The sequence below is a fragment of the Macaca mulatta genome, chromosome 14 (genome assembly GCF_049350105.2).
Source record: "Macaca mulatta isolate MMU2019108-1 chromosome 14, T2T-MMU8v2.0, whole genome shotgun sequence".
NCBI classification, from domain to species: Eukaryota; Metazoa; Chordata; class Mammalia; order Primates; family Cercopithecidae; genus Macaca; species Macaca mulatta.
The window spans coordinates 55,037,461-55,063,491 of record NC_133419.1 but is presented as its reverse complement, the minus strand read 5'-3'; the positions used below and the strand labels follow the sequence as shown (position 1 = coordinate 55,063,491).

Genomic DNA, 26,031 nt, shown 5'->3' with positions numbered 1-26,031 from the left:
AGGTGCCTGGGTTCAGATCCCTGAGCTGAGGATCGGAGAGGAAAGGGATGAGGAAGAAAGGCTGAGAACAGCACAAACCTCTGCTAACTTATTAAAAGTGTGACCCTGGGTGTGTTAGCTCTCTATGCCTTCATTTTCTCATCTGTCAAGTGGGAATAATAAGATTAACTGAGTTATTAAGTATGAAGTTCTTTGCAGAGTATACACACATATATATATATTATTTTTAAAATTAAGATGAAGTCTCACCCTGTCTCCCAGGCTGGAGTGCAGTAGTACGATCATAACTCACTGCAGCCTCAACCTCCCTGGCTCAAGAGATCCTCCTGCCTCAGCCTCCCTAGCAGCTGGGATTACAGGCATGCATCACCATACTTGGCTAATTTTTAAAATTTTTTTTAGAGATGAGGTTTTGTCATGTTTTCCAGGCTGGTCTCAAACTTCTAGGCTCAAGAAGTCCTCTCGCCTTGACCTCCCAAAGTGCTGGGATTACAGGCGTGAGCCACCACACCTGGCCCCAGAGTGTACTTTTTTTTTTTTTTCTTTTTGAGACAGAGTCCCACTCTGTTACCCAGGCTGGAGTGAAGTGGCTCAATCTTGGCTCATTGCAACCACCACCTCCCGGGTTCAAGCGATTCTCTTGCCTCAACCTCCCAAACAGCTGGTATTACAGGTGCCCACCACCACGCCCAGCTAATTTTTTTTTGTATTTTTAGTACAGACAGGGTTTCACCATGTTGGCCAGGATGGTCTCAAACTCCTGACCTCAGGTGATCTGCCCGCCTCGGTCTCCCAAAATGCTGGGATTACAGGCGTGAGCCACTGTGCCTGGCCAGAGCGTACATATTAACTGCTATATAAGTAATTGCAAAAAAGAAAAGAAATAAGGAAATGAAGAAAGCAAGCAAGCAAGAATGAAACCCAACCAACCAAGCAGGTGATTAAGGCCAGTGACTGTTAGTAAGGAATCAGTATGCGAGGAGGTAGATAGAGAAAGCTCTTTTGAGAGAGTGAGTTTTCAGCTGGGTAAAGAGTGTTCCTGTCCTAAAACCTTTATTTGCTGTGTCTCGTTAGGGGGTTCCAGAGGGTTTGAAACTGCAACAGCAGATTCTTTCTCTTCAGCAAAAGGCCTTGTTTTATGTAATGAAGAATGCAGCTTTGGATTTCCCAGGGCTCTGCTGTAATCTTGTGGGACCTTAGCTATTAAAGCCTTTGGACTTCCCCTCTGTGAAGTTGGGGAGTGAGGTTTGATTATTGTTGCAGCTATAACAGTATCCTCATAGTCTGGAGGAGGGAGAGCTGAACGCTCTCTTGTCCCTTCTCAAACATGGGAACAAAGTCAGAGGGCAGGGCTGCCAGGTGCTGCAGGTTCCCTGAGTTTGGGAAAATGGAAGCCCACCTAGTTGAACAGTTCATTCTTTGAATTTTGAACACTTGCTGTCTCCTGACGCGTAAGTGGCCCTACATGCTTCACATCCAGTTACTTATTGAGCTAATTTTGAAACTGGCATGCTGGGTTTGGTCTGGGCAATTCCTAAGTAGACAGTTGACCCCAAGTACCAGGTAGGCCTGGCCCTAACTTCAGTGCCTTCTCCTCCCCGGTGCTGTTGACTCAGGGCATCCCGCTATTCATTAAGTTAATGCTTGTTCTTTCTTTGCTAGCCGAGATGCCGCGGCAGTTTCCCAAGTTGAACATCTCTGAAGTGGATGAGCAAGTCCGGCTCCTGGCGGAGAAGGTGTTTGCTAAAGTGCTCCGAGAAGAGGACAGCAAAGATGCACTGTCCCTGTTCACTGTCCCAGAGGACTGCCCCATCGGGCAAAAGGAAGCCAAGGAGAGGGAGCTGCAGAAGGAGCTGGCGGAGCAGAAGTCTGTGGAGACCGCAAAAAGGTTTGTTCCCAAGGCTTGGTTTTCGTGTACACAGAGTCATGCAGACCACAGGCAGGCTGTGGGTGTGTGTCCTGATATGAGGCACCTCATGGAGACTGGTATGTCCCTGGAGCTGTGTTGGTTTCTTAACCAAGACCACTTAACTCACCTCTTATTTGTTGAGGGATGTCTCGGTGCCTCTGTTACACTGAAAAGATCAAAACCCACTTTGCTGCTGATGTGTAAAAATACACACCATTTCCAAATGGCATTTCTCTTTCCTTTTTGGAAATGTGAGGATTTCTTAGGAGACAGCAATTGTACTTCTTCTCATCACTTGACAAGCATTTTGCATTACTAATGAACGCAGCTTACTATTTGCCAGGTGCTGTGCTGGGACTGGAGATGTTATAATGAACAAGATAGATAAAGTCCCTGGGTCTAAACAATAATTAAGTAACTGGACAAATTAACTTAAAAATTACAAGTTATGATAAGTGCTGTATCAGTCAGGGTCCAATCAGAAGATCAGAAACCAATGAAGTATTAGAATTTTAATGCAGGGAATTGGTTACACAGGTGATAAAGAGCTGAGAAACCAAACAGGGGAGAGAGAGGCAGCTCAGAGATTAGACACAGTAAGGAGCAGCTACTACCCCGGACAGGAGTGACAAGGAAAGCAGTAGTGTTGCTGGTGGCAAGGTGGGATCGCACTGGGGAAGGTAGAACTGTGGTGGCCTTTCCAGTGGAAACTGGAGCCAAGGGGAAGAGGTGGCAGCTGCAGAGATGCCTCTCAAGGCAGAGATGGAGGCAGGCAATACCTAGCCTGACACTTCCTGCACGTTCGAGGTTCTCCCAGTGGCTGCCATGGGCCAAACCTAGCCAGAATCCTGCTGGCACCCTTGGGAAACACAGGAGAGGATAAGGAATGGATCTGAGGGCATACAGGCCCAGGAGCAGTGCAAGTGCTATGAAAGGGATGAATAAGGAGGAAAAGGGGTTGGGGGAGAGAGAGGTGGGGAAAGAGAGAGAGAAAATCCTTTTTTAGACTGGAAAGTCAGGGAAGGTCTCTCCAAGGAGGTGACATCTTAGCGGATGCTTCAGGGTATAAAGGAGCTAGCTATGTGGGCTTCCAGGTAGAAGAGTCAGCTAGGGCAAAGGCCTCCCAGTTTCTTCGAGGAGGCTCATGTGGTTAGAGGTCTGTTAAAGGAAGAAGTGCTGCGGCCAGGGTTGGAGGACTTGTGGGGCCCAGATCAGACTGGCCTTGTGCTCCCTGATAAGAAGTTTGGATTGGAGTCTAAGTGTAATGAGAAGCCCTCATCCTTTCACAGTTTATCTCACCCCGGGCTCTATCTAAGTTTCCGCCTGGTCTTCCACCCTGCAAACATCAATAGTTGACATGGTAGACCTTTGAACCCTCTCGGACCTAGTCCGTGATCACAGTAGATACTGCCTCAGTTTTAAAGGCAAGTCTTTTCCTGTCTTGGTTATGTAGAAGCAGAAGCTCAGCATTTCCTTAACTCGTTTGGAAAGAAGTAAAAAGCTGACTACTGGTGTAAAGGCAAGAACAGAGCTTCACCACTCATAAGACCAGTGCTTTCCTTCCTTGGAAGGACGGTGAGCCCATAAAGGCAGGAGTCATTGGTGCCATTGGTCAACCTCTGAGTGCCAGCCTTGTGTTGGAGAGGGTGGAGTGGACCCGGCCCCAGCAGTGTGCTCATCCCTGGAGGGTCAAGAAGAGTATGACTGTAGAGACTCTCAGTCACACTCCATGGGTGGAACAGAAGGGCTGACTTCATCAGCTGAATGGTCTGCAGGGCCTTCTGTGTGTTACGAATTGAGCATTTCAGACCCTTAACAATGAGAGGAAAAGGAATCCTGGCATTTTTTATTTCCAGGAACAGTAAGTTTCTAGGACCAGTTTCCACTACAGAGTGACACTGGGCCTGACATCTGCTGAAGAGACCGTGTTCTTTTCAATGCCCAGACTCAGGGCGAAATGAAAGCTTTCTTACTCTAAGTCCGAATGGTGCTCTGTGGTTTCCAGAAATTCCCCTGCAAACTTCTCTCCAAAAACTTTGTTCTGTCCTTGCCTAGGCTATGCTGTCTTAGTTTGTATCTGTCTGCCCCATTTGACTAGAAGCTTCTTGAGGACTAGATCCAGCGTGAAACTTAGTTGTTGGTGGGCAGTGGATATCCGGCAGAGGAAGACATCCTGCCTCCTCATTGCCACCACAGACACTACATCAGAGTGGCTGCAATTTCTTGGACCTCTGTGTTCTGCCACTCACTGGCATGCCCTGTGATCTTGGGCAAATTAGGAAACCTCTCTGGGCCTCGGCCCCGTCTTCATCTATAAAGTGGAGATGCTAACAGCTGTCCACTTTATGGGGTGTTGTGAGGAATGAGGGAATCCACAGGTAAAAGGCTTAGGACGGTGTCTGGTTACAGTCGATCCCGAGTAAATGTAAGCGATTTCTCTGAGTTCCTGCTGCTGAGACAGGGAGCAATAGCAACTCCTGCCATTGAATACTTACTGTGGACTAAGTACTGGCCTGTGTAGGTTGGATTCATTCCTTAATTCTCATATCAAGCTTATCAAGTGGATATTCTTAGTATTCTGATTTTGCAGATTAGGAAATGAAGGCTCAGAGAAGTTGAATTTACTTTCACAAAGACACATAGTGAGTAAATGACAGAGCAAGAACTAGAGCCCACATCTTTTGAATCTAGACCCCACACTTCAACCACAAGGCTATCCCCTCTTCAGGCAGGGGTGGAGTCTTCGGTTCCCTGGTCTGTAGACCCTGGAATGACACTAGGTGCTGCTCCCTAGAAAGTAGTTGTTGCTTCTAAATGAAATGGAGGGAAACTGGCCAAAGCTCCTGCTCTGTCCATTAGCTTCTTTCCTGAAAGAAAGCCTGGTGCCTGGACTGTCAGACGCCCCAGCATCCTCTTCTGGGGTCCATGCACACCCAATTTTGTCTTTTAGTTTCTCTTCTCACTAGAGGTGCCTTTATATGTAAATGTTCAAAAGTTAACATTTTCATGGAGGACACCCTCTCCCCAGCTCCCTCTCTGTTCGTGGCACCTCCCATCCCATCTCCTATTTATTCTTACTTTACACAGAGTTCTATAATCTGGCTATCTTGTTTCTTATCCTGTGACAGATTTAAAGAAGCAAATTAGAAGTAGAGAGAGAGACGCCTATAGGCAGGGTCACAGAGATGATGTGTGGTGATTATAAGCCTGGGCTTTGGGGTCAGACTTATTGGGTTCAAGTGGCAGCCCTGTCACTTACTACGAATGGCCTTGGTCAAAGCTCTTGACTGCCTGAGCTGGTTTCCTAAACTGCAAAATTGGAATAATAAAAGGACGTACCTTGTGAGAATTAAATGAGCTAATACACAAAAAATCCTTAGCACAGTGCTTGGAGCACCATTAATGTTCCTGTTTTGTTATTGTTGTTATTTGACAGTCAACAGTGAGAGAGGAAACAATTACAAAAAGCAGACACAAGAATTTGAAGCATAGTAGTTTAGGGATAACACACCTATGAGATCATCACTGGATAATACAGTGATAATCCTGAGTCATTGAGAAAACTTTAAATTATGTTCAGCATGCTTTGAGGAAGAATGCAGGAATTACGTATTTTTTGAAGAAGCCAGACCAAAATTGATTTTAAAAAAATTAGGATATAGTTAAGGCTGGCAAGATGGCCAGATAGGAACAGCTGTGGTCTGCAGCTCCCAGCGATATCAATGCAGAAGCTGGATGATTTCTGCATTTCCAACTGAGGTACAGGTTCATCTCACTGGGACTAGTTGGACAGTGGGTGCAGCCCATGGAGGGTGAGTCAAAGCAAGGTGAGGCATTGCCTCACCCGGGAAGCACAAGGGATGGAGGAATTTTCTTCCTTACCCGAGGGAAGTCATGAGGGACTGAGCCTGAGGAACTGTGCACTCTGGCCTAGATACTGTGCTTTTCCCACGGTCCTTGCAACCTGCAGACCAGGAGATTCCCTCTGGTGCCTACACCACCAGGGCCCTGGGTTTCAAGCACAAAACAGGGCAGCTGTTTGGGCAAACACCGAACTAGCTGCAGGAGTTGTGTGTGTGTGTGTGTTTTTTTTTTTTCCTGTACTCCAGTGGTGCCTGGAACATGAGTGAGATAGAATCATTCACTCCCCTGGAAAGGGGGCTGAAGCCAGGGAGCCAAGTGGTCTGGCTCAGCAGGTCCCACCCCCATGGAGCCCAGCAAACTAAAATCCACTGGTGGCCAGATGTGGTGGCTCATGCCTGTAATCTCAGCACTTAGGGAGGCCGAGGCGAGTGGATCACCTGATGTCAAGAGTTTGAGATCAGCCTGGCCAACATGGTGAAACCCTGTCTCTACTAAAAATACAAAAATTAGCTGGGTGTGGTGACAGGTTCCTGTAATCCCAGTTACTCAGGAGGCTGAGGCAGGAGAATCGCTTGAACCCAGGAGAAGGAGGTTGCAGTGAGCTGAGATTGCACCATTGCACTGAGCCTGGGTAACAAGAGCAAAACAAGTCTCAAAAAAAAAGATCCACTGGCTTGAAATTCTCACTGCCAGCACAGCAGCAGTCTGAGATCAACCTGGGACACTCGAGCTTGGTGTGGGGAGGGGCGTCAGCCATTGCTGAGGCTTGAGTAGGAGGTTTTACCTTCACAGTGTAAACAAAGCCACCAGGAAGTTCAAACCGGGTGGAGCTCACAGCAGCTCAGCAAGGCCGCTGTGGCCAGACTGCCTCTCTAGATTTCTTCTCTCTGGGCAGGGCATCTCTGAAAAAAAGGCAGCAGCCCCAATCAGGGACTTATAGATAAAACCCCCATCTCCCTGGGACAGAGCACCCAGGGGAAAGAGCAGCTGTGGGCACAGCTTCAGCAGACTTAAACGTTCCTGCCTGACAGCTCTGAAGAGACCAGCAGTCCTCCCAGCACAGCGTTCAAGCTCTGCTAAGTGTCAGACTGCCTCCTCAAGTGAGTCCCTAACCCCCGTGTATTCCTGACTGAGAGACACCTCCCAGTAGGGGCTGACAGGCACCTCATACAGGAGAGCTCTGGCTGTCATCAGGCAAGTGCTCCTCTGGGATGAAGCTTCCAGAGGAAAGAACAGGCGGCAGTCTTTGCTGTTCTGCAGCCTCTGCTAGTGATACCCAGCCAAACAGGGTCTGGAGTGGACCTCCAGCAAACTCTAGCATAGGGGCCTGACTGTTAGAAGGAAATCTAACAAACAGAAAGGAATAGCAGTCCAATCAGAGACCACATCTGAAGGTCACCAGCATCAGAGACCAAAGATAGATAAATCCACGAAGATGGGGAGGTAAACGAGTGCAAAAAGGCTGAAAATTCCAAAAACCAGAATGCCTCTTCTCTTCCAAATGATATAACTCCTTGCAAGCAAGGGAACAAAACTGGACAGAGAATGAGTTTGACCAATTGACAGAAGCAGGCTTCAGAAGGTGGATAATAACAAACTCCTCTGAGCTAAAGAAACATGTTCTAGCCCAATGCAAGGAAGATAAGAACCTTGAAAAAAGGATAGATGAATTGCTAACTAGAAAAACCAGTTTAGAGAAGAACATAAATGACTTGATGGAGCTGAAAAACACAGCATGAGAACTTCATGAAGCATACACAAGTATGAATAGCTGAATCGATCAAATGGAAGAAAGGATATCAGAGATTGAAGATCAACTTAATGAAGTAAAATGAGAAGACAAGATTAGAGGAAAAAGAATGAAAAGGAATGAACAAAGCCTCCAAGAAATATGGGGCTATGTGCAAAGACCAAACCTACGTTTGATTGGTGTACCTGAAAGTGATGGGGAGAATGGAACCAAGCTGGAAAACACTCTTCAGGATATTATCCAGGAAAACTTCTCCAACCTAGCAAGACAAGCCAACATTCAAATTCAGGAAATACAGAGAACACCACAAAGATATTCCTTGAGAAGAGCAACCCCAAGACACATAATCATCAGATTCACCAAGGTTGAAATGATGGAAAAAATGTTAAGGGCAGCCACAGAGAAAGGTCAGGTTACCCTCAAAGAGAAGCCCATCGGACTAACAGTGGATCTCTCTGCAGAAACCCTACAAGTCAGAAGAGAGTGGGGGGCAATATTCAGCGTTCTTAAAAGAATTTTCAACCCAGAATTTCATATCCAGCCAAACTAAAATTCATAAGTGAAGGAGAAATAAAATTCTTTACAGACAAGCAAATGCTGAGAGATTTTGTCACCACCAGGCCTGCCTTACAAGAGCTCCTGAAGGAAGCCCTAAACATGGAAAGGAACAGCTGGTACCAGCCACTGCAAAAACATACCAAATTGTAAAGACTGTCAACACTATGAGAAACTGCATCAATAAGTAGGAAACTGCATTTTGCATAATGGGCAAAATAACCAGCTAGCATCATAATGACAGGATCAAATTCACACATAACCATATTAGCCTTAAATGTAAATGGGCTAAATGCCCCAATTAAAGCACACAGACTGGCAAATTTGATGAAGAGTCAAGACCCATCAGTGTGCTATATTCAGGAGACTCATCTCACGTGCAAAGACACACATAGGCTCAAAATCAAGGGATGGAGGAAAATCCACCAAGCAAATGGAAAGAAAAAAAAGGCAGAAGTTACAATTTTAACCTCTGATAAAACAGACTTTAAACCAACGAAGATCAAAAGAGACCAGGAAGGGCATTACATAATGGTAAAGGGATCAATGCAACAATAAGAGCTAACTGTCCTAAATATACATATGCACCCAATACAGGAGCATCCAGATTCATAAAGCAAGTCTTAGAGACCTACAAAGAGACTTAGGCTCACACACAATAGTGGGAGACTTTAACACCCCATTGTCAATATTAGACAGATCAACGAGACAGAAAATTAACAAGGATATTCAGGACTTGAACTCAGCTCTGGACCAAGCTCCAACCCAAATCAACAGAATATACATTCTTCTCAGCACCTCATTGCCCTTACTCTAAAATTAACCACATAATTGGAAGTAAAACACTCCTCAGCAAACGCAAAAGAATGGAAATCATAATAAACAGTCTCTCAGACCACAGTGCAATCAAATTAGAACTCAGGATTAAGAAACTCCCTCAAAACCACACATCTACGTGGAAACTGAACACTCTGCTCCTGAATGACTACTGGGTAAATAATGAAATGAAGGCAGAAATAAAGATGTTCTTTGAAACCAGTGAGAACAAAGACACAACATACCAGAATCTCTGGGACACATTTAAAGCAGTGTGTAGAGGGAAATTTATAGCACTAAATGCCCACAAGAGAAAGCAGGAAAGATCTAAAATTGACACCCTAACATCACAATTAAAAGAGCTAGAGAAGCAGGATCAAACAAATTCAAAAGCTAGCAGAAGACAAGACAAGCAGAATAACTAAGATCAGAGCAGAACTGAAGGAGATAGAGACACGAAAAACTTTTCAAAAAATCAATGAATCCAGGAGCTGGGTTTTTTTTTTGAAAAGATCAACAAAATAAATAGACTGCTAGCAAGACTAATAAAGAGAGACAAAGAGAGGAGAATGAAATAGACACAATCAAAAATAATAAACGGGGTATCACCGCTGATCCCACAGAAATACAGACTACCATCAGAGAATACTATAAACACCTCTATGCAAATACACTAGACAATCTAGAAGAAATGTATAAATTCCTGGACACATGCACTCTCCCAAGTCTAAACCAGGAAGAAGTTGAATCCCCGAATAGACCAATAACAAGTTCTGAAATTGAGGAAGTAACGAATAGCCTACCAACCAAAAAGAGTCCAGGACCAGAAGGATTCACAGCCGAATTCTACCAGAGGTACAAAGAAGAGCTGCTACCATTCCTTCTAAAATTATTCCAAACAATAGAAGAAGAGGGACTCCTCCCTAACTCATTTTATGAGGCCAGCATCATCCTGATACTAAAACATGGCAGAGACATAACAGAAAAAGAAAATTTCGGGCCAATATCCCTGATGAACATTGATGTAAAAATCCTCAGTAAAATACTGGCAAACCAAATCCAGCAGCACATCAAAAAGCTTATCCACCATGATCAAGTCAGCTTCATATCTGAGATGCAAGGCTGGTTCAACATACGCAAATAAATCAACGTGATCCATCACATAAATAGAACCAATGACAAAAACCACACGATTATCTCAATAGATGCAGAGAAGGCCTTCGATAAAATTCAACACCCCTTCATGCTAAAAACTCTTAATAAACTAGGTATTGATGGAAATATCTCAAAATAAAAAGAGCTATTTATGACAAACCCACAGGTAATATCATACTGAATGGGCAAAAACTGGAAGCATTCCCCTTGAAAACCAGCACAAGACAAAGATGCCCTCTCTCACCACTCCTATTCAACGTAGTATTGGAAGTTCAGGCTAGGGCAATCAGGCAAGAGAAAGAAATAAAGTATATTCAAACAGGAAAAGAGGAAAGCAAATTGTCTCTGCAGATGACATGATTGTATATTTAGAAAACCCCACCATCTCAGCCCCAAATTTCCTTATGCTAATAAGCAACTTCAGCAAAGTCTCAGGAGACAAAATCGATGTGCAAAAATCACAAGCATTCCTGTATACCAATAACGGACAAACAGAGAACCAAATCATGAGTGAACTCCCATGCACAACTGCTACTAAGAGAGTAAAATAGCTAGGAATCCAACTTACAAGGGATGTGAAGGACCTTTTCAAGGAGAACTACAAACCACTGCTCAAGGAAATAAGAGAGGACAAAAGCAAATGGAAAAACATTCCATGCTCATGGATAGTAAGAATCAATATCATGAAAATGGCTATACAGCCCAAAGTAATTTATAGGTTCAATGCTATCCCCATCAAGCTACCATTGACTTTCCTCACAGAATTCGAAAAAAAAAACTACTTTAAATTTCATATGGAACCAAAAAAGAGCCTGTATAGCCAAGACAATTCTAAGCAAAAAGAACAATGCTGGAGGCATCACGCTACCTGACTTCAAACTATACTACAAGGCTACAGTAACCAAAAAAGCATGGTACTGGTATCAAAACAGATATATAGACCAATGGAACAGAACAGAGGCCTCAGAAATAACACCACACGTCTACAATCATCTGATCTTTGACAAACCTGGCACAAATAAGCAATGGGGAAAGGATTCCCTATTTAATAAATGGTGTTGGGAAAACTGGCTAGCCATATGCAAAAAACTGAAACTGGACTCCTTCCTTACACCTTATACAAAAATTAACTCAAGATGGATTAAAGACTTAAACATAAGACCTAAAACCATAAAAACCCTAGAAGAAAACCTAGGACATTCAGGACATAGGCATGGGCAAAGAACTTCATGTATAAAACATCAAAAGCCATGGCAACAAAAGCCAAAATTGAGAAATGGGATCTAATTAAACTAAAAAGCTTCTGCACAGCAAAATAAATTATCATCAGAGTGAATAGGCAACCTACAGAATGGGAGAAAATTTTTGCAATCTATCCATCTGACAAAGGGCTAATGTCCAGAATCTACAAAGAACTTAAACAAATTTACAAGAAAAAAACAACCCCATCAAAAAGTGGGCAAAGGATATGAACAGACACTTCTTGAAAGAAAACCTTTATGCAGCCAACAAACATATGAAAAAAAGCTCATCATCACTGGTCATTAGATAAATGCAAATCAAAACCACAATGAGATACCATCTCATGCCAGTTAGATTGGCAATTATTAAAAAGTCAGGAAACAACAGATGCTGGAGAGGATGTGGAGAAATAGGAACACTTTTACACTGTTGGTGGGAGTGTAAATTAGTTCAACCATTGTGGAAGGCAGTGTGGCGATTCCTCAAGGATCTAGAACTAGAAATGCCATTTGACCCAGCAATCCCATTACTGGGTATATACCCAAAGGATTATAAATCATTCTATAAAGACACATGCACATGTGTGTTTATTGCGGCACTATCCACAATAGCAAAGACTTGGAACCCACCCAAATGTCCATCAATGATAGACTGGATAAAGAAAATATGGCACATACACACCATGGAATACTATGCAGCCATAAAAAAGGATGGGTTCATGTCCTTTATAGGGACATGGATGAAGCTGGAAACCATCATTCTCAGCAAACTAACACAAGAAGAGAAAACCAAACACTGCATGTTCTCACTCATAAGTGGGAGTTGAACAATGAGAACACATATACCCAGGGAGGGGAACATCACACACTGGGGCCTGTTTGGGAGTGGAGGGCTAGGGGAGGAATAGCATTAGGAAAAATACCTATGTAGGTGATGTGTTGATGGGAGGCAGCAAACCACCATGGCATGTGTAACAAACCTGCACGTTCTTTACATGTACCCCAGAACTTAAAGTATAATTAAAAAAAAGAAAAAAATTAGGATATAGAGGGAACAAACATCATTGAAAAATTTGGCTATCTAGGACAGCCACTTCCCTAGAATGTTTTGAGTGAAATTGAGAAACATACGTGCATTATGAACTGAGCATAGCACAGCTAAAGCGTTGCTAAGTCACTTCATTTTATGACACTTGTGAAAATAAGAATGGGGAACTTTTTAAAAATTGAGGGTCATTGACAAAGGAGCTTCATTTGAAATAGTCAGTTTCTCCCCTTTTAAAGTTAGGGAGAGATTGGGCTGGGCACAGTGGCTCACGCCTGTAATCCCAGCACCTTGGGAGGCCGAGGCAGGTGGATCACCTGAGGTCAGGAGTTGGAGACCAGCCTGGCCAACATGGAGAAACCCTGTCTCTACTAAAAATATAAAAGTTAGCTGGGTGTGGTGGCACACGTCTGTAATTCCAGTAACTCGGGAGGTTGAGGCAGGAGAATCGCTTGGACCTGAGAGGCAAAGGTTTCTGTGAGCCAGGATCACCCCACTGCACTCCAGCCTGGCTGAGGGAGGGAGACTCGGTCTCAAAAAACAAAAAAAACAAAAGAAACAAACAAACAAAACAACAACAACAACAAAAAACAGGGAGATTGGGAAGCCAAGGTGGGTGGATCACTTGAGGCCAGGAGTTTGAGACCAGCCTGGCCAACATGGCAAAACCCCGTCTGTACAAAAAATACAAAAATTAGCTGGGCGTGGTGATGTGCGCCTATGGTCCAGCTTTTTGGTAGGCTGAGGCACGAGAATTGCTTGAACCCAGGAGGTGGAGGTTGCAGTGAGCTGAGATCATACCACTCCATTCCAGCTTGGGTGACAGAGCCAGACCCTGTGTCAAAAAAAAAAGCAAAAATAAAAATAAAGTTGGGGAGAGAGATTGTAACACTTAAGTTAACAGATAGTACAGATTATACTTCATTTTGATCTCCGTGTCTTTAGGGAGGAAGGGCAGCTGGGAAGGATTGAGGAAGGGAGAAGCAAAGGTGAGTGGCAGAAGATGAGTGGAGATTACAGTGGGCCAGGAGGGGTTGGGGGGAAGGGAGGATGGAGAAGGACGGGGTAGGTTTCCAGAGCGGAGCTCAGGGAGAGAGACAGGGTGGGGCTGTGGGTGTCCACACCGGACTGGCTGCAAAGTGTGAAAATCAAAGTTACACCCGCCTGGCCAGGATGCTGGTCATCTGGCTGCACATGCAGAGTGAGGGGTCTCTGTGGGCCCCTGCTCTCTCTGTAGGGACCCCTCTTATAGTACCCATCGTGCAGCATATTCTCCAGATAGGCTGGGACCTCTGGTCTCAAGTACAGAGGTGGTGCCACCTCCTCTTAGTTCCCTCCTTAGATGGGGGTCCCAATTCCAAGTGAGCCCATGCAGGGACAGCAGTAGCAGTGTGAGCCTGTGGAAGTGGAGGATGCCTGTCCCACCTAATGGCATTCAGATTCCCAGTATTCGCAAAACCCTGTGCTGGTTTGTGACTCCTGATTCCAACCTTTAGCGTAACAATTCTCATGTGGAGGGGCTGCCAGAATGGGCTGAGTGTGCGTGGGGGGAGGAGTTCAAACCAGCCTCCATGTTCTGAAATGTCCCCCCTCTGACCCCGTTGCTCCACTGCTCCCACCCCAGTCTGGATTAAGTGCCTCCTCTGGGGTCCCAAAATATCCAGGCCATCTCATTACCCCAACCACATTGTATGATAATCTGTGGAAGGGTCTGGGTTCATCTCGGCCATCAGTCAGCCCCTGGAGGCAGGAGTTATATTTTATCTACTCCTCTACCCCCAGGGCCTGGCACACAGTAGTTTATTGAATGAAGTGGGGTCCAGGTGTGGCCCCCGGCTCATAGTGCACATATGAGAGCCTGGTGAAAGGTTGGCTTCAGTGCCCCTCCCTGCCTGTTAGTCATCTGGACAGACCACACAGGGCAGTGGGCTTCAGATGGCCCCTGGGAAGATGCTGGATATTCTCTAGGAGAGCAAGGAGGGCCAGAAAGGCTCCTCACTTTAGCATATGAGTGCTATATAGGGAAGACCCTGGGAGCCTGATTACCCAGAGTGGAGGACGGCTGGGGAGTGGAGCAGAGTAAGGGAGGGGACTTAGTGACTGTCAGGGGCAACCAAGGGCCATAGAGCAGGTGGAGCACCAGACAGGTGCTGGGAGGTGAGATGCTGTAACAACAGCCCAGGTGACCTGATCAACTCTTTGTCTTGTGGACCTGGTTAGCAAGAATGTGCCTGTGCGTCAGGAGGACCATCTATTTCAGGGATGACAAAACTGCTTCTGGCCCTTTGAGCCCTCAGGCTTGGCCTGGAGCTGGTGTCCTCACAGCCCCACACTCTGCCGGCTCCTTGGCAGGAGTGTGCTTCTGCCAGGTGCAAGTGTGGGTGGGGGCAGGAGGGGGTGTGCCAGCTGTGGCCCAGCAAATGCTGGTGCCCCAGGGGCTAGTGCAAGGTGCAGCAGGTGAGACAGTGGACAGACAGACCTTGGCCCATCAGAAGGAAGTACTTTCTAACAGGGGCACCAGATCAGTTTTGTTCACACACACACTCATAGACACACTCACTCACTGTATTAGTTTGCACTTCTATACAAATACCTGAGACTGGTAATTTATAAAGAAATGAGGTATAATTGGCTCATAGTTCTGCAGGCCGTACAGGAAGCATGGCAGCATCTGCTTCTGAGAAAGCCTCGGGGAACTTTGACTCATGGTGAAGGCAAACTAGAAGCAGCTGTCTTACATGGTGGGAGCAGGAGGAAGAGGCAGCGAGGGTGGGTAGGGGAAGGTGCTGCACACTTTTAAATGCCCAGATCTCATGAAAACTCTATCACTAGAACAGCACCAAGGAGATGGTGCTAAACCATTCATGAAGGATCCACCCCCATGATCCAATCACCTCCCACCAGGCCCCACCTCCAACACTGGGGATTACAATTGCACATGAGATTTGGGCAGAGACATGGATGCAAACCATGTCACGCACACACCCTCTGACACTTACACCCACACACCCAGTCACTCAGCTCCAACCCTCTGCCTTTACTGGCTGGGCCTTGGTTGTATAGAATGGATGCTAGATTTGGGCCTAGGGGAGGTAGAATTTCTAAAATGGCCCACACAGATGTCCCTCCTTAATCTCCAGATGCGGTGAATAAGATGAGTGAATATCATCACTCCTGTGATGATGTTATGGAACATGGCACAACTGACCTTAAGATGAGGGTTTATTGGTAGGCCTGATTTAATCCCATAAGCCCTTAAAAATAGAGAGCTTTCTGAGAGTAGGAGGGGAGGGCAGAGAGAGTCAAAGCAACAGCACAATGACCACTCTTGGCTTTGGAGATGAAGGGGGCTATGTGCAGGGATTGGCATGAGGTCAGTAGGAGTTGAGAGTGACCCCTGGTCAAAGCCAGCAAGCAGCCTGGGACTTCAGCCTTATGGCCACTAGACCTGAATTCTGCCAACAACTGGAATGAACTTGGAAGTGAATTCTTTCCCAGAACCTCCAGACAAGAGCACAGTATGGCTAACATCTTGATTTTGGCCTTTTGATACCCTGAGCATAGAGCCCAGCCAAGCCCACCCAGACTTCTCACCTATAGAACTGTGAGCTAATAAATGGCTGTTGTTTTAAGCCATCAAGTTTGTGGCAATTTGTTCTGCAGCAATAGAAAACAAATCCAGGGTCATCCTTAGGCTCCACACAGCTTTTCCAATTTTCCGAGATACAAGCTGTGGTTAACTTCCAGTTCTTCCAAGCCCAAGGGGAGTGAGCCCTGAGGAGTTAGCCCATCTGTGGCTAAACCTATCCCTCGTGCCTGCAAAGTCTGAGCTCCCGGCCTGCAGATGCTCATACGTGACAATCTGGAGCTCATCTGATTGTCGCCATAATGGATATCCCCAGGAAGGAGAATTCTTTGGGCACCAGTTTGTGGGGCCTAACTTCCTCACTGGGGCAGAAGAACATTCCCAGGATAAGCCTGGCAGGCCGTTGGCTTAGGCAGCCTCCCAGCATTTGGGTTGTAGTGTTTGTGTGTGTGTGTTTTAACCTTTCTTAGCTGTTGCTCACCTTAGATGTCACCTGTTGCTTCTTGTTGGTAGGGCCAGACCTCAGGCAGCCTTGGCTAAGGCATTTGGGGGTGAGGTTGCATGGAAATAAAAACAGTGATCTGGCAGGCATTTGAGTGACACAGAAACCAGAATCTCATGCGTCTCAGCTGAGGTCAGAATGTTTTGGGGAGCCCGAAGTAATGGCTCTTTCTCTGGGTGTGAACATCCAAAAGATGCCAAAGGGAGAACCTCATCCTCAAGGTGAATCCGCCTGTGAGGAGTGACTGACAAGGTGGCATCCCTGGGGCAGGATGCTTGACTGAGCTCCATTTGATGGAGGACAGACCAGCGAAAGCTGAGGCTGGGGGCTCCCAGGGCTCAGGCTGAGTTTCCCGAAGCAGCCCAGTGCGTCTCTTAGCAAGACCAGAGGCAAGGGGAAGGTAAATTCCTGAAAAGGAGCCACCTCTGTCTTTCAGGTTAAAATAGCCTTGTCCCAAAGATGTGATAACACGGTGTAGGCAGGTGGGAACCAGAGGACCATGGCAAGCACTGGGTGTGTAAACACAGGAGGAAAACTGTGGTTCTTGAAAACTCGTCAGTGAGGAGACCTGGCCACAGGCCAAGAGGAGGAGAGCTGCTTCCAGGTGAGCCCTGAAACCTATTTGGGGATCAACCGATTTCTCCAGGCCTGTGGGTATCACACTAGTACCTGGGGAGGAGAAGGGCTCTGGTGGGTCACAGTTGTTACTGAGTCCTTGCTAGTGGCTGTGGTTGTGGTAGAATAAGCACTTAGGAAGCTACTGGGCCCATGGCACAAGGTAGGGCAGGTAGTTAACTGGTTTCTGGCATTGGGCACTGTGGGCTGGCACCGTGGGGAGGCCGGGTTCCACTGGAAGCAGAAAGAAACACGAGGTGGGAGAAGAGTACTGATGGCCTCATCTTAATGCTGGGTAATTCTCTTCCTGCAGAAGAGACTTGCGGTGACATCATGTGATGTCTATTTCATGAATGAGGAAGGTGGAGTCATCACAAATCAGCCTTGCAAATAAGCATGGGCTTGTGGCATTTTAAACCAACCTTGGGCCCAAGAGCCAGTGTACTCATCTTTTGGTGCCAAGGCAACGGGTCCAGAGGGACCTGCATTTGGTGCTGATCAATCCCTCTCCCCAAACAGAGGTACATATCTGTGCTTGCTCCAGCAGCGGCAGCCAGGATGGCACATGGCAGGCTAGAGGAGGGAGCAGCAGGGGTGGAGGCTGGATGGAGCAGCCACTGTGCCGTGTGACTTTGTGCCAGCCCTTTCCTATCTCTGGGAAAGTGTCTGTGAGAAGCAGGCTGATCTTGTAGATCTCCTTGGCACCCAGTAGGTCTGCTGCCCGCCATGGGGCCTATGATGCCTGTAAGCTTGGATGGCGGTCGCTAGTCCACGGGGGTCCTGAGCACTCTCTCTACTCCTTCTTCGTAAAACAAGGAGATCGGACTCATTGAGCATCCCTGTCTCTTCTGGCTCCAGTGCCCCAAATGTCTAACTGTGTGAAATGCAGTGTGCTTGTCTCTCTGTGACCCTATTCCTGGTCCTTTCTGAGACTGTTCATATGTTGGGACTGAGAGTTTGTGTTATCTGAAGCTAGCATGCTGTCCACACTGTGGGGAAAGCCCACATGATTTGCTATTGTCCTCCCCTCTAGTGCCCTGTGGTTTTAGAGCCCATGCAGTGTGGTCTGCCATTTGTCTGTCTGTCTCCTGAGGCATTTGCCTGCTTTAATCTTCTGTGGGCTGTGCAAACAGCCCTGAGTGGTGCATGGTGACCACAGGTAGGGGTGTCTGGAGGGCTGTGTTCTATCTCATGCAGACATGTGTAAGAGGAAGGCATGAATAATTAGAAACTTCTTAATGGTAGGGCCAGCACCAGTGATTAATCATAGCAAAATTCTCCTGCCACACACATAGCAAAGAGTCTTTATCACTCGCCCCAATTAGCTGCTGATGTCTCCCACTTTTCCTTGTCCTTGGCTCTTAGAAAGAAAAGTTTCAAGATGATTCGGTCCCAGTCCCTGTCTCTGCAAATGCCGACACAGCAAGATTGGAAGGGCCCCCCGGCAGCCAGTCCGGTCATGTCTCCCACAACCCCTGTGGTCACTGGAGCCACTTCCCAGCCCACGCCAGCACCCTATGCCATGCCTGAGTTCCAGCGGGTCACCATCAGCGGAGATTACTGTGCCGGGGTAAGGCGTCGGTGGGAGTGTTGAATGTGCCTTGCGTGCAGAGGCCGGGGCCCCATGGGCCACAGGGTCGTGCCCACCTCTGGAGCCTGGTCCTGTCCGTGGGTGTCTGGGAGAAGGTAAAGAGGAGGCACAGGAGGCAAGGAGGGTCCTAGCAGAGGTTGTGGGGTGTGGGTGTGGCGTCTCAGTGGCTGCCTGTTCCCTGTGAGGAGGGCCCCGGGGTGCAGGCTGGCACACTGTGTCTGTGGCTTGTAACTTCCACATGTTCTCTAAGTCTAGAAAGCTGGAATTGGTCCCTGTAGCCCGATGAGAAAGGTGCCAGCTTGGGCCTTTCAGTGTTGCCAAATGTTTAGTAGATTCAAAGTCATGGTACTGAATGGTTTGTGTGAAATTAGTTGTTGCTAAATCATCTCTTCTTACACGTAGGTTCAGTACCCTTAAATATAGATCCCCTCAGCTGGGAAGAGAGAATCTTGTTTAGAAATTGAGCAAATTGGTTTACACTAAGTGAGTTAATGCAGTCACTGAAAATGTGCTAATTTCACTGGATTGGATGATGCATTTTTTATGCATGCCTACTTCTTGGAGAGAAATATCACTGAGTTAGTGCCAGGGTTAAGTTTGGCTCCAGTGCCCTGGCCCCAACTCACTACTTACGCCTCAGTTGGCTTCATTAGTCTCTCTTTTTAACAGTAGCTGAGAAAATATGGTGAATCTGAGACAGCAATGCAGCTTATTGCTCTTCCTATAAAATTTCCCCTAGCTTTCAAAAGTTTTTTGGTTATATGTAATGGAGAACACTTGCATATGGTACAAAATTTAAAAGATACAAAAATGGTATCAATTCACCCATTCTCCTCCTCAGAGGCAACCATTAGTTTTGGTTTCTTATGTATTCTCACATATATGGTTTATGTACCTATAATTATTTATGCATACATAGTTTATTTACTTATTTTTATAAAAATCGTAGTTTACAATATACATTATACTGCATCTTGCATTTTCCACTTAACAATACATCTTAAAGATAATGCCATATCAATATGTACATAACTTCTTTGTCCTTTTAAAAAATATGTACATAGTATTCCTTTGTGAGGATGTATCATAGTTTATTTTAATTAAGTTCCCATGGTTGGGAGTTTAGATTGGATTGAGAAAAATGCAGGCCTTGTCTGGAGATTAGCGTCTTGACCATGAGTCTTTGGTGTTCACCCAGCCTCAGGCAGGTGGGCAGAGCATTGGAAAGCAAGAGTCGAGGTGGGCCGACCACCAGCTGAATGGGAGGACATCAGCCCGTACCATGTACTAACATGTACTAGCTTCTTTCTCCTAGTCTCCTGGCTGGCACAGAGTAGTACATGGAGCACCTGAACTGGGCAATTGGTCCTCAGAAAGCTAAGTGTCCATGAGAGGCAGGCTGATCTTGCAGATCTCCTGGCAGCAGTAGGTCTGCTGCCAGCCATGGGTCCTGTGATGCCTGTAAGTTTGGCGGGTGGCCACTAGTCCACAGGGGTCCTGAGCATCCTCTCTGATGTCCTTAGCCATGGCCTGAGCCCCTGTCATGCTGAGTCCATTGGTTGCCCAGAGAAAGTGTTTGGCTTTGTTGTTGGCTGGGACGTATTTTTGTCTAAGATGTCTGTGTCTGCTCACCTATTCCTGCTGCTCTCAGAAGCCATCCACTGGGAGGTATAAAAGGAATTAACATACCCTATGGGGACATTTAGAGGCAGGAAAGGAGAATCTACCACCGTAACAAAAAGCAAGAAGTAGTATTTAGTAAAAGTATAAAAACATGCATAGGAAAAATATATTCAGACTTCTTCCCTCTGAGGATGGGGTAGGGAGGAGGGTAGAGTTTTAGCTGTATCTGTGATGATTTATTTCTTTAAACTTGTGAGAAATTTGCAAGAATTATGCTAAATATTAATATTGTCAGCTCTAGAAGGTAGATTATATTATCTTTGGTGCCTGTGTGTATGTTTAAAATATTGCAAAATTGAAAATGATGATTTTATTAAAGCAGAGGGGAACACTTTCAGGCCCCAGCCCTCCCCACTCTGGGCTATGCCAGCATGTGGTGCTTCCCTCTGCTGCACCCCTTACCCCGCATTATGTCTGTATGGCCACTTGTCTCCCCAAGCATTTTTCTGTGATTCTCATCCTTCCCAAACAGATTAAGATTAATGAGCCCATTGGAAGGTGGGAATTTATCTCATTCATCTTTGAATATGAGGCTGCTCTGGTAAAGCAGAACATCCTTAGACTTTGGGACTCAATCAGGTTAGAGTCTGAAATTTGACTTTGTAGCTTCACAAGTGATTTATCCTCCCTGGGCCTTAGTTTTCCCATTTGCAAAATGGGTTGCAGTAAGGAGCAAAATGAAATCTATGGAAAGGTCTGGCACATAACACATGACAATGGGTCTTGTGGCCTGGATGAGTTGGGTGATTAACAGATTTAATCAGAAGTGTGGGGTTGGCAAAGAAGCAGGCTGAGCATGCAGAATTTGCTTTTGCTTTTTGTTTTGTTTCGACATATGAAGGACACATGAATTTTATCAACTGAAAATGATGGCGCTCATCGCCTTCAGGGGTAGGACTCAGGCTTTGTCCCTTCATGGGCCTGGTGCAAAAACAGACTTTTGGCTTAATTAGCTGAATGTGAAGCCAGCTTCTGGGTGTGCAGGCTGGAGCACTTGTCTCTCTTCCAATGACCCTCACTCCTCCTGTGTCTCCAAGACCATTCCCAGGTTGGATGATTCACCAGGAGGACTCACAGGACTGTGCATATAGCTGTACTTACAGCTTTCATTTATTACAGTAAAGGATACAGAGCAAATCAGCAAAGGGAGAGATACTTGGAAGATACGAGGTGCAAGCTTCCAAGGTCCTCTCCCAGCGGAGTCATCAGAACATACCGGATACCTTCAGCATCACATTGTGACAGCACATGTGGGAAGTGTTGTTTACCAGGGAAGCTCATTAGAGATTCCGTGCCCAGGGTTTTCACTGAGGCTGGTCACACATCTGCATAGCAGATCTCAAGTTCCAGGCTCCCAGAAGGAAGGCAGGTGTCCAACGTGAACCATATTGTTTGCACAAACAGTTTAGGTGCAGTGAACCACTCTTACTGGTCAGGGAGTGGTGAGAACCCTCCTGAAATCCAGGTTCCCAGATACCAGGCAGGGGCCAGTCTTACAAGCACGTCTTTCCAAGGATGGCAGTCTCAGGCCTGCTGCGTGAACCCTTTCCTGCCTGCCTCCCTTCTGCAGATCACTTTGGAGGACTACGAGCAGGCAGCCAAGAGCCTGGCCAAGGCCCTAATGATCCGGGAGAAGTATGCAAGGCTTGCCTACCACCGCTTCCCGCGGATCACATCCCAGTACCTGGGTCATCCGCGGGCAGATACTGCATCTCCGGAAGAGGGCCTTCCAGGTACAGAGCTCTGGCTGGAGGTTGGGTCCCAAGTGTGGGTGGACCGAGAGCTACTCAGGGCTTTTTGCTGGCTTGATCTATTTCCCCTGATGGTATTTTAAGAGGACAGTGTTCTTGCATTGACTTCTCCCACACTGATGTTTGATGGTTCCCCCAAGGATTGATTGTATGTGTACTGTATGCCTCACCTGTGCAGAGCTGAACTGTTGAAGTTAAGAGAGAGAAGTAAAAGACAGTCCTTGTTCTTGGGAGTCCATCAGGGAGACAGGCAGTCTCATGTGGGATTTTTTTTTTTTTTTTTTTTTGAGATAGGGTCTTGCTCTGTTGCTCAGGCTGGCATGCAGTGGTACAATCACTGTTCACTGCAGCCTTAATCTCCTGGGATCAAGCAATCCTACCACCTCAGCCTCTCGAGTAGCTGGTATCCAAAGGCACACACTACCACACCCACCTAATTAAAAAAAATATTATTATGTTTTGTAGAGATGGGGGTCTTACCATGTTGCCCAGGCTGGTCTCAAACTCCTGGACTCAAGTGATCCTCCTGCCCTGGCCTCCCAAAGTGCTGGGATTATAGATGTGAGCCACTGTGCCCGGCCTCATGTGGCATATTTAAAAGAACACAATCACACAGTAAATGCCAAATTGGTGGTAGGGTGGATTGGGGAGGGAGTAGGAACAGAGGGCATGTTCCCTGGGAAGATGATGTAGGCTCTGGTGTCAAACACAGCTGCATTTGTATCTGGCCTCCATCAATTTCTTGGGATTTGGGGAAAGATATTTCTCCAAGCCTCACTTTGTAAAATGTAATCTATAAAATGGAAATGCAAATAATATCTGTCTCCAAGAGCTGTCGTGAGGATTAAACAAGAGAATGCATGTCAAGTACTTAGTTCAGTTCTGGCATCTAGTGAGTGTTCAGTAAGTGGTAGCTGCATTTATGCTGCCGAGTTCAGGGAAGGGGAGATCGGAGAGGGCTGGGTGGTTTCCTCATGAAGCCTCGCCGTGAAGGACCTAACAGCAGCAGGGGCGGTAATGAGGACAATAGGAAACCCCACTCCTGAAAGTTGGTGGTGGGGAGACACATAAGGGCCCTGGTGGTCTCCATCAGTGCCTGGGACCCTGGCTGCCTCTGGGGGTAGCTGGTGGTGCCAAGTTGCCCCAGTCTCTGGCTTCCTTGAATTTCAAGTCCTGTATTTTGAGCATCTGGGGCCTGAGGTAAATTTCAGCCCTTTGGGTCCATTTCCCTATCTGAGGGAAGTGGATCCTACCATCTCGGTTTTGGCAAAGACAGAAATAACCGTCAAATGTGTACTTTACGTGGACAGAGGACCCCCGTGTTCCGGGCATGAGTATGGGGAAGAGGAGCAACTTCCGAGTGTGCAGGCTGTAGCTTTACCTGGAGCTTGAACTGCCTGCATCTCGCAGACCGCTACACGCATTAGGGCCTCCTGAGCTGGCCTGTGACCATACCTGATGGGGCACGTCCCTCTCCACCTCTGCCTGCATCAGCCCCTTTGTGGCTCCTTACATGTGCTCTAGGGATGGCCTGTTCCTTCCAAGCATGGATGGAGGAGGCCCAGGCAGGTCACTCTGCCTTGGCAACTTCCTTTGATGCAGATCTTGAGGTTTGCTCCTGTCTATGCCGGCAGCTGAGCAGCTGACCCTGGATGGTGCCGACTGAGCTGCGTGGAGTTGAAGCCTCCAGCTCTACTGATAGTTAGCATCAATACATTCCTTAGGGACAGAGTTTATCAAGAGTCAGGAAAACTAATTATGAGAATAATAAGAATAATATCCTATAATTCATTATTCGTAGTACATTACTCTTTATGAAGAATTTTCTATACATACTATTGCAACCCTCACAGCAGCCTGTTAAGGCAAGGGGTGTTATCTTCAGATGAGGAGATAGGCTCAGAGAGGTAAAGGAGTTTGCTGAAAGTCTCACAGCAGGGAAATTGCATAGAGGAGTTTTCTGCCTCCTGTTGGCTAATTCTAACCTTAACCTATAGTGGTGGGGAGCAGATGGCTTTATCATTGGCATTCCCCGCTCTGAGGGAGACAAGTTCCCTATCCTTTGCTCCTTTGGGGAGGGAGTAGCTTCTTTAGCCCCTCAGCTGGCCTGGGCCCAGGACAATTATTTCCACTGGGCAGTCCAGGTGCAATCTGTTCTCTTCCTGGGAGAAGACACTGCTGCCCTTCTTAATATTCCTGGGATCTCTGAAGTGCTGAGGAAAATGAAGCCTATTTCAGTTAAATTTTAAAAAATTGTTGAAGTGCTAGCCATGTGCCAGGGACTGTTCTAGACACGTAGCAGTAAACAGCACAAATCAGTCTCTGCCTGCATGGAGTTTCTATTGGAGTGGAGAAGACGTCACATCTGAGATAACGAAGTGACATGGTTTGACATGGTGGTAAGTGCTGGGAAGGAAGCAGGGAAGAGCACATCAGATGCGGGGCCGGTGTGGGGTTGGATTTTGGGCGGGAAGACCAAGGCAGGCCTCCGTGTCTTTTGAGCCCATGGGGGGCACTTTGCCATCCCTCAATCCTGTTTTGCAGACTTCCACCCTCCTCCACTGCCCCAGGAAGACCCCTACTGCCTGGATGATGCACCCCCCAACCTGGATTACTTGGTCCACATGCAGGGGGGCATTCTCTTCGTGTATGATAACAAGAAGATGCTGGAGCGCCAGGAGCCGCACAGCCTGCCCTACCCCGACCTGGAGACGTACACAGTGGACATGAGCCACATCCTGGCTCTCATCACCGATGGCCCCACGTAAGCCAGCTTCTCTGCAGCTGCCTTTCTTTGCACAGGTGCTGTTCTGTAGGAAGGAGATAAGAAAGGCCTTACCCCTCTGCCCTGGGGTCCTCTGTACTTAAAGCATCCCAGAAAGAGTGCGGTTTCTCCTTTCCTCAGTGCTTTGTGGGTTTCTGCAACAGTTTTCCTTCATAGGCTGGCATAGCCTTAGACTTGGTACTTCCTGTCCCCGCCTCCTTTTCTTTTTGAGACAGCATCTTGCTCTGTTGCCCAGGCTGGGGTGCAGTGGTATGATCTTGGCTCACTGCAGCCTCTGCCTCCCGGGTTGAAGTGATTCTCTTGCCTCAGCCTCCCGAGTAGCTGGGACTACAGGCATGTGCCACCATGGCTAATTTTTATATTTTTAGTAGAGTCAGGAGTTTCGCCATGTTGCCTAGGCTGGTCTCAAACTCCAGAGCTCAGGTAATATACCCAACTCAGCCTCCCAAAGTGCTGGGATTACGGGTGTAAGCCACCATGCCCGGCCTCCTTGTCCCTTCTGCATGCATAATGTGGAGCCTCTGCTTGCTGGTGGCCACCCGGGCGCCTCTGAATGGCTGTCATTCCTCTCCCCAGGCAGGACAGCAGCCTTGTAGAGAGTTACCAGCCCAGAGCATAACTGTATTTGGTGAGGAGTGATGAAAACATTGCTTCAGGCCTTGGATTTTCTGGGTTTCTGGAGAGGAGCATGCAGCGAGCCTGGGGAACTTTGCTCATGGGCATGATGCCCCATGATGCTCGTGGGCTTGGCTCCAGCTAACCTGGTGGGCAGCCATCTTTCTGAATTTGGCCCCCTCACTTCTTGGCGGGCACTTAGGCTGATCAGTAATGCCCGGACCCTGTGAGCCTCAGAGTGGCTGTGCTGGGAGTGGGAGTCTGGGTGAGGGGAGGTGCTGGTCACTCCTGAGGACCTTCTCTCTGGTTTTCTGGGAATCCTGTGATGCCAGTCTCCAAAGTGGCATAGTGAGCCCAAGGTTGATGGGCAGCATGACTCTTAGTCCTCCCTGATCTGAGGGCAGAACTCAGGCATGGGAAGGGCAGGGGCGGTTCCTCAGAGGCTGTCCTCAGCCAGGTGTGCAGGCAGTGGCTGTCCCATCTGGGAGGTTGTGAGGATCCTGCCTGGGGAGAGAGACTGAGTGAGGCGGCGTTTAAACTCCCTTCCGACTCTGAGGCTGTCCTGTGC

The 26,031-nt window shown here is 47.1% G+C and overlaps 1 protein-coding gene and 1 long non-coding RNA gene across 19 annotated transcripts in view; one reads left to right on the top strand and one right to left on the bottom strand.

Annotated features, from left to right (window-relative positions):
* Nucleotides 1-26,031, top strand: part of AMPD3 (adenosine monophosphate deaminase 3) — a 58,234-nt gene that overhangs the window by 9,495 nt on the left and 22,708 nt on the right. For 11 of the 18 annotated variants that reach the window (XR_013404016.1, XR_013404015.1, XM_077963403.1 and 8 more), the window contains exons 2-5: nucleotides 1,663-1,888; nucleotides 18,404-18,608; nucleotides 21,883-22,045; nucleotides 24,608-24,827. Coding sequence is in view for 16 of the 18 variants with exons in the window: in XM_077963403.1 (XP_077819529.1) it covers nucleotides 1,663-1,888; nucleotides 18,404-18,608; nucleotides 21,883-22,045; nucleotides 24,608-24,827 (814 nt within the window). In the remaining 2 variants the exon portion in view is untranslated. The remainder of the gene's footprint in view (nucleotides 1-1,662; nucleotides 1,889-18,403; nucleotides 18,609-21,882; nucleotides 22,046-24,607; nucleotides 24,828-26,031) is intronic. The other 7 variants (XM_077963413.1, XM_077963410.1, XM_077963411.1 and 4 more) reach the window with 2 other exon arrangements.
* LOC144334305 (uncharacterized) lies at nucleotides 22,093-22,680 on the bottom strand. Its single transcript, XR_013404017.1, has 2 exons — nucleotides 22,634-22,680; nucleotides 22,093-22,589 (listed from the first exon to the last, which is right to left on the bottom strand). It is a non-coding gene; the product is annotated as an uncharacterized LOC144334305 (long non-coding RNA).